The sequence below is a fragment of the Saccostrea cucullata genome, unplaced genomic scaffold, assembly GCF_032062105.1.
Source record: "Saccostrea cucullata isolate Sc308-1 unplaced genomic scaffold, CSIRO_AGI_Scuc_v1 ctg2100, whole genome shotgun sequence".
NCBI lineage: Eukaryota > Metazoa > Mollusca > Bivalvia > Ostreida > Ostreidae > Saccostrea > Saccostrea cuccullata.
The window spans coordinates 79254-93507 of NW_026922775.1; the positions used below are offsets into that span (position 1 = coordinate 79254).

At 32.9% G+C, this 14254-nt stretch overlaps 2 protein-coding genes across 2 annotated transcripts; both read right to left on the reverse strand.

Moving 5' to 3' along the window:
• Positions 1-981: 981 nt before the first annotated feature.
• Positions 982-2507, reverse strand: LOC134262423 (scavenger receptor cysteine-rich type 1 protein M130-like). The gene is made up of 3 exons (XM_062744816.1): positions 2211-2507; positions 1930-2065; positions 982-1411 (listed from the first exon to the last, which is right to left on the reverse strand). Exons 1-3 carry the CDS (start codon positions 2458-2460, stop codon positions 1180-1182), a joined length of 618 nt encoding a protein of 205 aa, XP_062600800.1. The 5' UTR covers positions 2461-2507; the 3' UTR covers positions 982-1179.
• A 3721-nt stretch (positions 2508-6228) lies between these two features.
• On the reverse strand, positions 6229-7190 carry LOC134262427 (uncharacterized). The gene is made up of 4 exons (XM_062744821.1): positions 7081-7190; positions 6798-6979; positions 6282-6424; positions 6229-6243 (listed from the first exon to the last, which is right to left on the reverse strand). The coding sequence occupies exons 1-4, from the start codon at positions 7188-7190 to the stop codon at positions 6229-6231; spliced, it is 450 nt and encodes a 149-aa protein (XP_062600805.1).
• Positions 7191-14254: the final 7064 nt, after the last annotated feature.

Consider the following 14254-nt stretch of genomic DNA (forward strand, 5'->3'; position numbering starts at 1 on the left):
CTGGTGGTACCACTAAAGCAACTTCTGATTATAGTGATAGCAGGAAATAATAATCCTTGGGCCCTTCTATCTTGCCCTAGTAGTGTTGATCACTTTATAAATCATGGGTATAATACCTGACTGTAATATCAAAAATGCTTTTAGAACCACTTGGTGGCACCACCACCACTTATTTCTGATAGTGGTAATTTACAGTCTTATAGATTCATTAAGTTGTCCCAGTAATAATGTTCGAAATATACTTCAACCTAGTTTACACTTGTGCCATATTTCTGTTTCAATCGTTATATATTAATCAAATTTCAGGTTAGCTTATTGGCCCGATCATAATCGTGAGGTCCCTGAAGGAGTTGAAATGGGATTCTTCCTGAAGGAGTTAATCATTTCCTAGTGCTTGTTTGTTCAATTGGATAAAAATTATAAAGTAATTTATTTCCTTTTTTCGGTTTTAAAAAAGAAAAAGAATTGTTCAGGTGAGCCTTACTGCCTCTGAGTATCTGATTTATTATGTAATTAATTGTTGCATTAATTTTCTAATCATAAACCATTAATTATCTAAAATAACGTATTAAAAACAGTACTGCGTCTGAGTACTTTCAGTTCTTTGATGAATTTCCTTATTGGCTGCTAGCATCTACGCGCTTAGTGGCTGCTGTTATTGGCTGCTAGCTTCAGCCTGGTCCATTTTTCACCATGTATATTTTGTACCAAATTGCAACAATCTCAGAATGCATGACTTGGGTTGATACGCGTAACTAATAAATCCAATGATCAATGAATCATGCACTACTCGACTTTTATACTTGTACGCCAATATGAAAAAAAAGTAAATTTGGCGATAATACAATAAAATAATTGACAAATTTAAATATTCGTAATGGACTGAAAAAAATCTTAAAATTTTTAAATTCAATTGCAAGATATAAAAAAACTTTTTTTTTAAATTCAAGGTAAAAAAAACTTTTAACTTTGCAAGCAACATTCAAGAAAACGACATCGGGACTGACTTCTCCATTTCTTGAACCCCTAAAACAAGCTTTATGTTGCAGCTGACCGACTTTAGCGTGGGAGAGACGCTATGTCGGCTACTTCCTTTGATGTGGCGAGAATGTGACGTAGAATTTAAAGTTCAAAAACGTAAAGTTTAAAGCGTCAGCTCGTCACAAACAGTGTACTCCTTTAAGTATTTTCCATTCTGTTCCATTCACTAGGTTTTTCAATCGGTGCGTGCTGCATTAACAAACCCACGCAGCATACACTAGCGTCCTCGTGGTGACCACAATCGTGGATTCCGATTGGATTTTTTGGACATTCCCACAATGATGACTCTGTTCCATCGCATTGGACTTGGTCAAGCCATATTTTTCCACTCCCTCGACCATATGTTGCTTGAGAAAAAGCTCTCCCGCCACTAAAAATCAATTTAATAAGTTTTGAAAAATTAATTGCACACACTTCAGCTTTTCTCTGTTCAACTCCGCCTGCATTTATTGATAAGTGGAATGAAATGGAAACGACTTTTCAATATGCAGATTTTGTTTTAAAGAATAAGATGAAATCTTCTATAGATACGTGGTAAGCGGATGGTCTTGCGAATTCTCCAAAATGACAAAAAATACTTCATTATTAGAAATTCAAGATATAAAGTACATTTGATCAAGGAAGAATTTTTGGCATGTCTGCGATCATGATAAACAAACACTTTTAAAGAACTTTAAAGTACAAACCCTAACCAAAAAATACTATAGTTAACAATACTTGATTTTATTTACTATGGTTCATTATATGTATATAAGTTCTGACTTTAGTAAATCAAATTATTTTTACTATAGGTGTGAGGAGGACCCTTTATATCAGAGGATTTGGAAAAGGGCCAAACGTACTTTAAATTTAGTTGAAAATATTTTTTTTCATAAAATGATGTTTTACCTGCTGTAACCAAGCATTCTACAGACCACATTGGCGTCGTTGATATCCCAAGCGTCATCACAAATTGTTCCCCAAACCCCAACATATGAAACTTCTACCCTACCACATGAAGAAGAACCCACTAAGCGTACTTCAACTAGAAAATAGCAAAAAAAGAAAATATGAGTTACATTTACAAATGTTTGCTTATTGTAACTAAAATCATACAAAATTAACATTTTGTACATTTTTGCGAGCATTATAATATTGACATTATTTTTATGTGATAAAAAAGTTCTTACAAGCAGCTTTCACAATTGTCGATAGAAGCGTTATCGAAGTATTATAAGATTCGTATCGTGACTGCATTGTGGCGATTTGAACATTTTGAGCAGCATCTGAGTTGGTGACTACTTGGACTGAGTTCTGAATACTAGATATACTCCCGGATGCATTGAACAAACCACTGGAAAGAGAATTAATGTCATGTTGGGCTGTATTTAGGGTGGAATGTAACGAATTTAGACTATTTTCTGTGTTCACTACTTTCATCGAAAGTGTCAAATTAACTGCATATAAACTTTGCGAAACTTGAGAAATATACGCTTTTGTTGAATTAATTGTCCTCGTGCAATTCCTTTGTTCTTCAGCTACTGAAGTTAGGGTTGAAGTTAACGAATTTAAACTGTTATTTGTGCCCACCACTTTCATTAAAAGTGTTATATTAACCTCTGATAAATTTTGCGAAACTTGGGAAATATAAGCTTTTGTTGAATTTATTGTCCTCATGCAATTCCTTTGTCCTACCGTCACTGAACTTAGAGTTGAATTTAACTTGTTCATACTGTTTTCGTTGTTCATTATCTTTGCAGAAAGTGACTTATCAATAGTAAATAACCTTTGCAAAACTTGAGATATATCCGTTTTTGTTGAATTAATCTTCCACATGCAATTCCTTTGACCTTCTTCAACTGCTACTAATAAATTATCTTCAATTAAAGACAAATTATTTTTAAGAAATTCAGCAATTATACTTGATTCGTCTAATCTGATTTCAAAATTCGCCAATTTTGCTCTGTGTTCTTCATTTTCCTTGTGCAAGGAATTGAGGGAAGTTTGCATGTTCGATAATGCCTCGTTGGAAGCATTTATTCCTTTTTCAAACTTAAACGTCATCTTGCTTTCAGTGTTGTGAACAGTATTATTAACACTTGATTCTATTAAAGATATATCTCTTAATACTTGATTGAGTGATTCACCATTCTTTGAAATATTTCTAACAATTTCAAAATATGTAAAGTCGCTTTTATTTAGTCTTGTCTCTATTTTTTCCACAACTGCATCCAGTTTTGTAAATTTATCTCTCATTTCTGATATGTTATGCTGAAAATCCCTATGAACATTGTCAAATGCAGAGCTAAGAGATGACTCCATATCCTGAATTCTTGTTGAAATATTATTCATTTCACTTTTGATTGAAGTGTGTTGATTCTGCCAAACGATGTTAACAGAAGATTGATATAATTCGAGATCTTCAATTCTCTTTGAAATGTTATATATCTCACCAAACAAATTCTTGCGTTGTTCGTCGAAAGTTTGAACCAGTTGAGAAGTCTGTAGCTGTAAAGTATTTTGAACGTTCTTTGGAAAGGCTTCAAAGTCTTTCTTCATTTGACCCTCAAATAAAAATAATCGAGATTCCATTATTTTCCAGAACTTATCAAACATTCTCATCTGTTCGGCTTCATGATATATTTTTTGGTCACAGACTTCTTCAAAAATAACTTGCGACATGCTCAAGAAAGATGTGCAAGATAGGAAAATAATTCGAATTAAGATTGTTTTCTTCATGATGCTTCAATTTACAGATTTAATCCAAGGATGAAAAAAAACGAAAAAAGGCTATTTATATCAGCAAAATGATCCTTGATATTTATTGACATTTTGATGGCAACGCCTTTCCAAATTAAGTCAAACCGGACCAGTTTTGATTGTAAAAAGAGGGACTTGTGATTTGTTGAACTGTTCTCTCAAAAGAACTTTTAAATGAAAAGCAAAGAATGAAATTATGATATACGGAAATTATTATCAGAACAACTTAATTGCTCTCGATTAAAAAACAAAATACATGTATTTTTGTGCCATAACGCTAATCTGATGACATATGGGTTTGCTCTTTTTCTGAAAAATAATGTAGCATATATACCATTCCAGAAGAAAATTTTAAAGTCTTGTTTTGTCACTACCTACCTTTAAATCTTATGAATACACTACAAGCTACAAGTATATGATATTATATCACACATAGGCTTTTATATATGAGGACGACCTTTTTGACATTGATTTTCTGCTATATCATTTTCCCTATATTAAAAATTTGATCCATTTCTTTGAAGAATCTTTGAGATTTTATTTTGGAAAAAATTGTTTTTGTTAATTTCTATAAAGCGTGTATTGCTTTATTTAACTTTTAACCCAACCTCTGTTTATAATTTTCCTGAAAAGAATTTAATATTTCCTACATACTCGTATATTCTCAAGTATTTATTTTCATTTTCCCTTAAGACTACATTTTCCATATTTACTCATGTGCTTAGTTTGTATTACATATCTCATGACATGTTATTCCTAAGGAGGAGATATTGCTTAATAAATTGTTGTCTTGTAGGTCAATACGATGAATTAGCCACTTGCGAAGTAACGTAATAAAGAAAGTAAATTAGTACGTACATTTACATGTAATTAAGTAAGAGAGTTAGTGAGTAAATCTATGTTAAGTATATCGACGGGGAAGTGATTAAATAAATGAAACACGTCACAATGAGAAGAAACAGACGCCAATGTTTTGTACCAAGTTTGGAAAACATTATAGGATTAAACGTTCTTTTTTCAGAATTTATCGATGTGTAAACTCGCGCCTTTGTACTCACAAACTCAATAAAAGTGCGAAGCACTTTTATGTAAAGTTTGTGAGTACAAAGGCGCGAGTTTACACATCGATAAATTCTGAAAAAAGAACGTTTAATCCTTATAATTCCAATAATTCCTCGGCGTTAAAATTATTTCTCTTCGAAGCCTCCATACATTAAATGCTCCGCTTTTATATATGGCGTAGGAATACATTACGCCGCACTGTGTAAATAAAACGTAATCCTGGAGAACATTAATATAATTAACTTTAATATTCAAAACATACAATAAAACAAACGCATTAAACTTTAACAAGTAATTTTTAAGTCAACAAACATCGGAAATATGATAAACAATTTTCCACAACCGTTTTGAATTATTCGTCCTTGACATGTTTAGTACGGAGAGCGTCAGTGGTTAGGCCTAATGGTTGAAGTGGAAGGTGCATTCCTTGAACATCGAGTAAGAGCCAAAACCTGTAAGAAGGCTGGACTCACGATTAATATTTAGGCTTTGATTTGCGACAAGAGCTGCAGGGGGTGGGCAGATTGGATCAGGTAGGCCTTGAGCAGGGACGACAGGTAAGTCTGGGTTTCTCTCTACACCGACTCCAGCAGCAACGCTTCCTAGAACGGAACTGATCATTTTTTTTTGTTGAACACTGGGGCGACGGCAATAGGATTTCAGAGACTCTTCCCATTTGTGATCCGACATGAACATGATGTTCCTGTCTGTCAGTCCTGCGTCGCTCATAGCTGTTATGGAGGTTGTTCTCAAAGAATGTGCTGTATATCTCTATGTGGTAGCATTTTTACATATGTCTGGCATAAATGTAGTAAACTTTTTTGGTTTTACTGGAACATTTGAATACCAAATGTCGTGAGCTTCGGGATCCTCAGAATGCAGTGCATCTTTGTCACACTCATTAATAAGGAGGTGGCTTTGGGGTCAGTTTTAGAGATGAATAATTTCATAGATTGGACAGGACAGGTTTCTTTTCCAGTAACATACATGCGTTTGTCCTGTGCTTCCTCAGAGCTCCCATCTAACCCTCCTTGGTGGTTTTTTTGATGCGTCTCATGTGTAATGGTTATGTATTCTATGCCATTTTCATCCTTTTGAAATTTCAAGGACTGAAGTGATAATTGGTGGTGAAATTCACATCCCCGACTGACAAAGTGAATTGCCAAAAGGTACCAGATCCTGAATCTTAGCGCTACCGGATTCTTTCCTGAAAGGTAGGTGTTTATTTTCATCAGGTCTTCATTAGGAATTGCAGCATGGTGTTTTGTTGGTCTGGAGAGGCCTTGTTTAAGGTTGAATTTCAGCTTTGAACTGAGCATGGCATTTGAGCTTTTAAATTCAGTGTCCTTCACAATATCAATTTGTCTCCCTATGTCTTTTAAATATCTACTGATGGCCGCCCTTACATTTTTCATGGATTTTTTGTGGTATTCAGCTGCATGTTCCTGAGGCATCTTCTGCACACGACTACTCAAATTCTTTGGCTGTGCTTCTGCGTAGAATTTCCTCAAATTCTCATCTAATACAGGTGCAGAAATTGTATGTAAGTCTAAAACCTCATTCAGTCTTTCCATACACCATGCTGAAATATTATTGTTGATTATTACTTTTAATTTTTATGATTTTTTTCTTTATTAACATGTTAATTGTTTAACAATTAATTGGCAGTCTCTATAAGTTTACACTGTGCTATAATGTGTGCCGAGTCATCTGATTTAGTTTTTATTCATCAACACTGAAGAAGAGTACATGTATGTCACAATATTCAGGTTAAAACAGATTGTAGGCCAGTCTATAGAAACAATTCTTTGGCTTAAAATTTTCACACCTATCAATCCATAAATGTTCATGTTTTGATTTTCATTCTAATGTCAAAACTGACCATTGACTGGGTTGAATTGGTGAATTATGCATCAAAGTACAATCTGTTATTTTAATTTACAATATATTCTCACCATTAAAGACACCAATGCCCCATTTGGTATTTTTCTTTGTCGAGTTGCTGTATTGGTTAGTTTCAATCTCCAGCAGGTCCTGTTCCTGTAAGGTCTTGAATCTCTGAGCAGTAGTCACTTCTGAAATGCTGTCTGGTAGAGGCTGTAAATTTGTGTTTATGTGTGAGACTTCAGTACTACTACTAGTTGCAGCTCAGTTTTTGTAACTGCTTCTAAAGTTTGGTCTTCTTGAATGTCTGTAACTGCATTCAAAAGCATCTCATCAAAACCTTGGACATCTGACTGGAGTACTTCTAGAAGACTAAGAACCTCTCCTGAATTCATTTCCTCAGGTAAATTCAACTCGAATGTTACTGGGGGTGTTTCAAAACTTTCGTTTTCATCCGATTCCATTTTACATGTAATATCATGTAGTCTACGTATGACGTCTAATGCAGACGATAAAATTTTCTTCTTTTCAAATTTTAAAATAATTTCTTTATTTAAGTAATTAAAAAGGCTTTTTAATATAATTTTTATTTTGTTAATTTAATATCAATGCAAATAAAAGGACTTTTACACAATCAAACTAACTAGAGAATCAACGAGAACATGGAGGCAGCCATATTGTTTATACTAGAAACAGGTCAATAAAGTAGTTCCGGCTGTAAAATTCATCGATGTGTAAATTCTTTTTCGAATCTATTCTTGTCCAATCAAAACACAGGAAATTAATGAATTTATTTCATATTGGAATTATTCTGCAATAACTGGGACTTGACTCTTGAAAAGGCAAACAGGAGAAACGTTGACGCTTAAGATAACGAATTATATTAAAAATTTTATTTAAACATTTGGCTCAGGTGAAATAAAACATATATTAATAAGGCCACCTTGAAAAAATTGTTTGGTCACTCTCCCGACCGACTGACTGAAAATTCAAAACATTTTATATTCCAGGACACGATATATATTTTTTCTTTTTATTCCTCTTATCCTGTAATCAAATATGTTGAATTTCTTTTTTTGGAAAAAAGATTCTCCTACCTACCTACCGACCTAATAATTTTTCCCTGAGTCGGGAGAGAGAGCAAGAAAATATTATTTTAAAGTTGGCCTAAATTACATTTTTTTTTTTTACAATTTAAAATCTTCCTGTTTGTTTGCTTTATGTCTCATTTGAGAAAATGGTTGAAAGTCGATACAGAAGTCGATACAGAAAAACTTCCGTCTGGATAATCATTTTATTTAAACATACATTATCCCCTGGATCACTATTATATATTTTTTTATCATATTATATAAGGAGGTCAACTATCGATACAAAAAAGTTTCTCTTGTTAAACAATTTACGCGGCATTTCATAAAATTTCACTTAAAATTTGATTATCTATCGAAATTTAACCTAGTGTACAGTTAAGCTCAATCTTCATAAAATTGACAGTGGGACAGGGGAAGCTTTCAAATCGCCCGTGTCCGTTTCTGAGATACATTGTAGACACTGATGAAAACGGCACCCTGGACTTTAGGGATGTTAACATAATATCTGGCATCAATGTTTTGTTTTGCCTCTCCATTGTCAGTAAGAATGAATGGTATGGGTTTGTTAGATCAGGCGTTGATCGTTTAAAATCAACATTTCGGAAATTCTGTGGTCGAGACAATGACATTGTCAGCAAATACAATTTATCATTAAGTCAAATTCTGACTGGCTTTTTTTTCATACAAATTGTTTGGCTATTACATACTGAATTGTCGACGGATTTTCGCGTTATTTACCGATCATGACAAGGAGCACACGGCAGGGGATGATCATTCCTCCATGATACCTAATCCTTCCTCTTTTGTTTTAGAGGCCTATGTTTGATCTGTACCTATGTTGTATTATATTGTTTTCAAAAGGGGCTTTTGAGGTTGAAAACTGTTCGTTATCTCCCTACATGTATAGTTCATTTAAGGTCCTCATTGCTGTAAATATTTTCATTCCACCAGTAATGGCGTAGACAGAAAGATTCCAGTTTTATGGAAAGAAAGATAACTATGACAGGATTATTAAATGTTGAAGATTTTTTATATATGTTGTCGATACAGATTTTTGAAAGATTTGGAGATATTCTAAATATAGGAAAGAACAGTGAATAAATACAATCCTAAACAAATAATAAAATATGCAGTAATTTTTTACAACTTTTAAGATAATTTTTTTTAAACTTATATAAGCAATGATTGTAGAATAAATTATTATTTTTCAGATTTATAGCGATTAATGCCCTTACAATTAATATTTGTCACGCCTCCCTCCAATAACAACAACGAATTGCAGATATCTCAAGGAATTAGACATTTTTCATGTTTGTTTTTTTTTTATTTTAGCAAATCAGAACAAAATATCAGGGAAAATGTTCTTTTTTTCAATTTTCAAAGCAACCAGATACATCAAAACAACAAATATACATGTAATATTATATTTGATGCGTCAAGGGAATTTTCACTTTGCAAGTGCTCCCAGATTCCTTTCGAGGTACCCTCGTTCTACCAAGAGTTATCATTCACTTCGCTACAATACCTCTGCTAACGTCTATAAATGCCAGGATTTTTGGCAAAACTTACTTCTACCTTTTGCATCATAAATTGTCAATGTAACACTTCTAAATTCTTGCTGAACAGCTAAAATGAAGGTTTATTTATGAGAATCAAATTCAGATTTCGCTATTTCATCATCTGATAGGGGATTATTTCTCGGCAGGATATTGCATACGTGGAAAATTTAAAAAGTTTTGCTGATAAATAAACATGATTTAGTTTTTTAAACAAACAACTTGCAGAATTGACGCATACAAAAAAAGGAAGGTGCATCTTTTTGCAGTCCATTTTAAACAATACTTGAAAAAATCACGTTCCTCCGATCCTGCACTAGTTTTTAGACGATGACAGAGGTAAAAGTTGAACGATAACTCTGGGTAGAGATTGCGTTCTTTGGTCGTGGTCTGATGTTTTTATGATAGAGTTATCCCTCTCACACTTATAGAAATGTGAAATTTTCTGGATCCGTTTATATTTGAAATCGCATAGACAGCTATTTTACAAGAAAAATACATGCAGGTCAAGTTAGAATTGAGATGTGGAGCGATGATTTTTGAGTCACCCCTCTTTAAATGGAAATTAAAAAAATAATGTTGTTTTCAATTTTCGCTTTCTAATTTTTGTAGGGATGAATGCACACGTTCGACATATTAAAAACAAAATATGGCATTTGCACCCCCTTAACCCATCAACTTAAAAGCAGACAGAATTTTAATTTTCTGAAGAATGCATATGGGCCCAATAGTAATCAAAACTGAAAGATTATATGCAGTATAACAATTGCGACAGTCCTGGGTAATAGTCGAGGGAATTAAGTAAATGCAAGACATAGATTCGCACAAAATGTGATGACTATGTACCTTAAATTAAATACATGTGCAAAAGAGGGTCATATTCTTTGATATTCCCAAACTGAGACTGTCAAAAAGCTCACTCTTTTTTAGTCAAAGAGGGGAAAAATTGCATGTTACTTATTTTAGAATTAACGTATACTAATTAAGGGTGAAAGCTAAAATTCTTTATAGCCTTTTTTACAAAAATCAGTTCACTTACCATTAACATCAAAGGATTTGCATCATTATTTTGTTTAATTTGTAAGCTACATGTATATTCTTCATCTTTTCTAATCGTGTAGTCCTCATTAAAGGACCCAAAAATCTTTACACTAAATGACCAAGCATGTCAAGGCTAAAGGCACGCTTATATCTAGTTTAATGGAAAATAATCTTAAACTTAGATACTTGCAAAGGCCCAGAAATTATCGATATGATACATTTTTTCAGACTTTCTTTTCTCTTTGTTGGATTAAACATCGCGATCTACGCAAAATGTGCGAAAATTTTACAAAGTCTTTTCGTGGTGCAATTTCGATATCTTACTCATGTAAAAAGGTATGATTAAAAATAAAAATTAAATAATGAATTTTGTGTGTTAATTTATCAGTTCTTAACTTTTTCTGAAAGTCAGTACTTTACAGGTAAAAAAAAATGGATGAAATCGCAATGTTTCGATGGAAGGAAGTACTTTTTCTCTATACTATCGATATTATCATTTCATTCATTTTAGACGGTATACTTCATGTACTTAGATATATATATATATAAAAGCCTGTCATATAAATATTCTAAATAACATGACAAAAAAGTATTCAAACGAATCAAAAGACGATTTCTTTGTCCCTCTTATTTACTATAATTAACTTTAGATTTGTAATTGATACATGTATAAGCTCTCTGCGTGTACGTTCGGCTTCAAATATTCCAAAGGTTTTTATTACACTGTCTAAATACAATATTCCAAAAGACAAGTGAAAGGAAAACCAACTTATAAAACATTTTAGAATCTTCATTTATTTTCGTTGGAATATTGTGCACTTTTATATTTAAATTTTCCTTCAAATATTTAAACTTTTACTCTTTAGTCATTACATCTGGAGTGAAGACGTTCATATGTCTTTTAAATTCGGTCATAGTTTGTTATGATAATAATGCTAATGAATTTTTAAAATGTTAACCTTTTCAGCACTAAATCAACAACTGATTCTATTAAGTTTATTTTGTAAAGGGATTTTTTTCTTATCACATGCATTACTGATTTCGTTCTTGGAAGTGTCACACCCTTTGAATGTTCCAATAGAAGAAAAACACAACACACAAATGAATTTTAAAAACTTTTAGAATATAAATTAAATCAAGCAAAAGCCAAGTATGTTTTACAATGAGGAAATTCAAGCAAATGTTTGAAAAATTAAAGTATTTGTAAGAATCATGAAAAAATATTAACCTTCATTTCGATTGGTGGCACAATTAATGCCCGTTAAATTATCGGAAAAGCTTTTTTAAATTAACCTTTTTTCACGAGGGGTCGATTTTAAGGAAATTAATGTCTCAATATATATTTCCTTTCTTTTGCTTTCTGTGCTAGTCTAACAGTAAGTTATCCTTACTGACGCGATCCTCCAGCTATGGCACTGGATGTCCCCTGACCCCTCATATAATTCGTTGTCTGCCTGGTTGATGTTTCCCTTTATCTTTATTGCGCATAGTTTTGTACAGTTTTGCATATACTGTATAAGGGATTAATATCACGGGTTGTAATTTTCACGTTTTTCTCTCATCTGACACGATCGCGGTTTCTTGAATTCGCGGAATTTGGTATGTAGTAAAAGTTACTTCTCTTGTCTCCATTTTATCCATACCATAGCTACATGTCAACGAAATTTATCAGCGTTATGTTTTTATTTCACGAACAAAGGGGTAAGTTATTATAAAATAGTTAGATTTTATAAATGATTAATTAACGCAAGTGCAGTTATTAATAGTCCCTAAACGTTAAATGACATACCTATTTGCTATTACGATGAGTACATGTGCACCCGAGATCTTCAATACAACGCGGCAAAAAACCACTGGACAGAAATAAAACTTTTTATGTAGTTCTACGAAATAAGATCTTTCCACACTTCCTTCGTCAGTAAGTTCGATATTTTTTTTGAATGATTTTTTAAAAGCAAAATGTCGATAAAAACTACATGAACTTATATGCATGGGAATACAGGTAACAAATACACGTGGTAACATTAGTTACGCAGGGGTAATCAAAACCCGTGGGCCACGTGTTTTGATTGATGAAACATGTAGCGTTGGCTATTAAAACAGCTTTTGGACAAACACAAATTATTATCTGCCGATTTGAATTAAAGCAAAGCGTGATAATTAAAACTAATTGAATGACAGTGCTACTCGCAATTACTGAAATGACCATGGACTGCACGTACACTTGTATATTTCTATCGTAGTCTATTCTCAAATTTCCAAATACAACATAGAGATTATTGAAAATTTATTCACTGTTTCTTGAATTCACGGATTTGTTAACACCGTGAATATAGCGAATATTAACACCGCGAGTTATTTTCCCCCTATACAGTAAATAAATTCAAACAGTTTTTTATGCAATAAGGCACTTTCTCTACAAAACTGAAGCCCTTTATATGATTGATTTTACTTAAATTTTATTAGAACTTTACTTGCTTTGAGGACAACCTTAGGATTTCTACTAGAATGGTAAGGTTTATTGCATTGTAATTTGAGTGATGTCTATATATATTTTTCTATATATATGCATGTGTCCGATTAAAAAGTAAAAAAAAGGATGCGCATATTATAACACTTTATTTTTTTTATCCGACTCATATTTTAGGGTTTCCATGGTAAAGTATGGGCACTGCCATTCTAAACTGAAAGGTACCCATCTCTAATCCGCAACTCCTCCTATACAACTGAATAAAATTTAAAGATACTTTCACAGATTCTTTATTGCAAAATACTTTTATACACCTCTTATTTTACTCTTTGATGGATACTTATTTCGGTCTCTCATAGCAAAACATGGACGTTGTGTTTATATTCATCGGGGAGGCGAGACGTATCATTTAGTGACTTTGATGTACACAGTAACTCTATTTTTTCTGCAATAGCTGCGACGTTCATTCCCGTACTAATAATCAAATAAGAGCATTTTATTGTTTTCATTTTTTTTTATATTTATTATATGTTAAATATTGAGGTGTTTGTCCTCGTATGCATAATTGATGAAGCAGCCACGTCTAAAGAAATCTGTACAGGTGTCATGATTAGTGTTGTATACTGACTGATAAACGGCTTCATCGGAAATAAAGGAAATGATTTTCTATTCCTACAGTACGAATCAAAATTTATTCAAGCACTTCTTGAGAGAGAAAAAACAACTGCTGTGGTTTTCAACCCACAATTGAGATACTAGTACTTGAGCAATATTCTATTTGTTAACAAATTTTATGGTTACTTTCATTCATACGCCGAATTCATGTACCCTAATAAGTGATCCAATGGAGTCTGCCAAATCCATTTCATATTTGAAGATTTTGAAGACTATGGACGATAACGACCAACTTATAACTTTCTTGTGAAACGTGGAGATAACGAACAGTATTCGAGCCCAAAAATCACTCGAACATAACAAAGTAGGAGCGGAGTAAACACGGAGCCCCAAACATTAGAGATGGGATCAGGTGCCATGGACTCACTTGATCTCTTCAGTTCTTCCATCCTCCTTTTGGAATATTACAAAATCACCTTTATTTGGTGTATGCTTCATCTCCTGAATGATTTGATTCTTAAAGTCATTGTCTGGGTTATATACATTTAAAAACCGAGACAAATTTATGACTAATAAGTTGATGTTGCAATTTAAACGTTTTTTTAAATAACAATTTTATCAACACCGTTTGATTCAACATTTGCAAACTCGTACGTTATCACGCGACCTAGTTTGTAAATAAAAGTTACATATCATTTGGTCGTATTTTAAAGTGGCAAATAAGGGCAAAATCAGATTTATTTTCATTGAATTGA

Excerpts from the sequence above, each read along its gene's own strand:
- LOC134262427 (XM_062744821.1), bottom strand. The coding sequence starts at position 7,190 with ATGGAATCGGATGAAAACGAAAGTTTTGAAACACCCCCAGTAACATTC. Across the intron at positions 6,980-7,080 it reads AGTCTTCTAGAAGTACTCCA|TAGTAGTACTGAAGTCTCAC; the intron begins GTCAGATGTCCA and ends AGCTGCAACTAG. Across the intron at positions 6,425-6,797 it reads GGGCATTGGTGTCTTTAATG|CATGGTGTATGGAAAGACTG; the intron begins GTGAGAATATAT and ends ATAATATTTCAG.
- LOC134262423 (XM_062744816.1), bottom strand. The coding sequence starts at position 2,460 with ATGAAAGTAGTGAACACAGAAAATAGTCTAAATTCGTTACATTCCACC. Across the intron at positions 2,066-2,210 it reads GACAATTGTGAAAGCTGCTT|TTGAAGTACGCTTAGTGGGT; the intron begins GTAAGAACTTTT and ends GCTATTTTCTAG. Across the intron at positions 1,412-1,929 it reads AGAATGCTTGGTTACAGCAG|TGGCGGGAGAGCTTTTTCTC; the intron begins GTAAAACATCAT and ends ATTGATTTTTAG.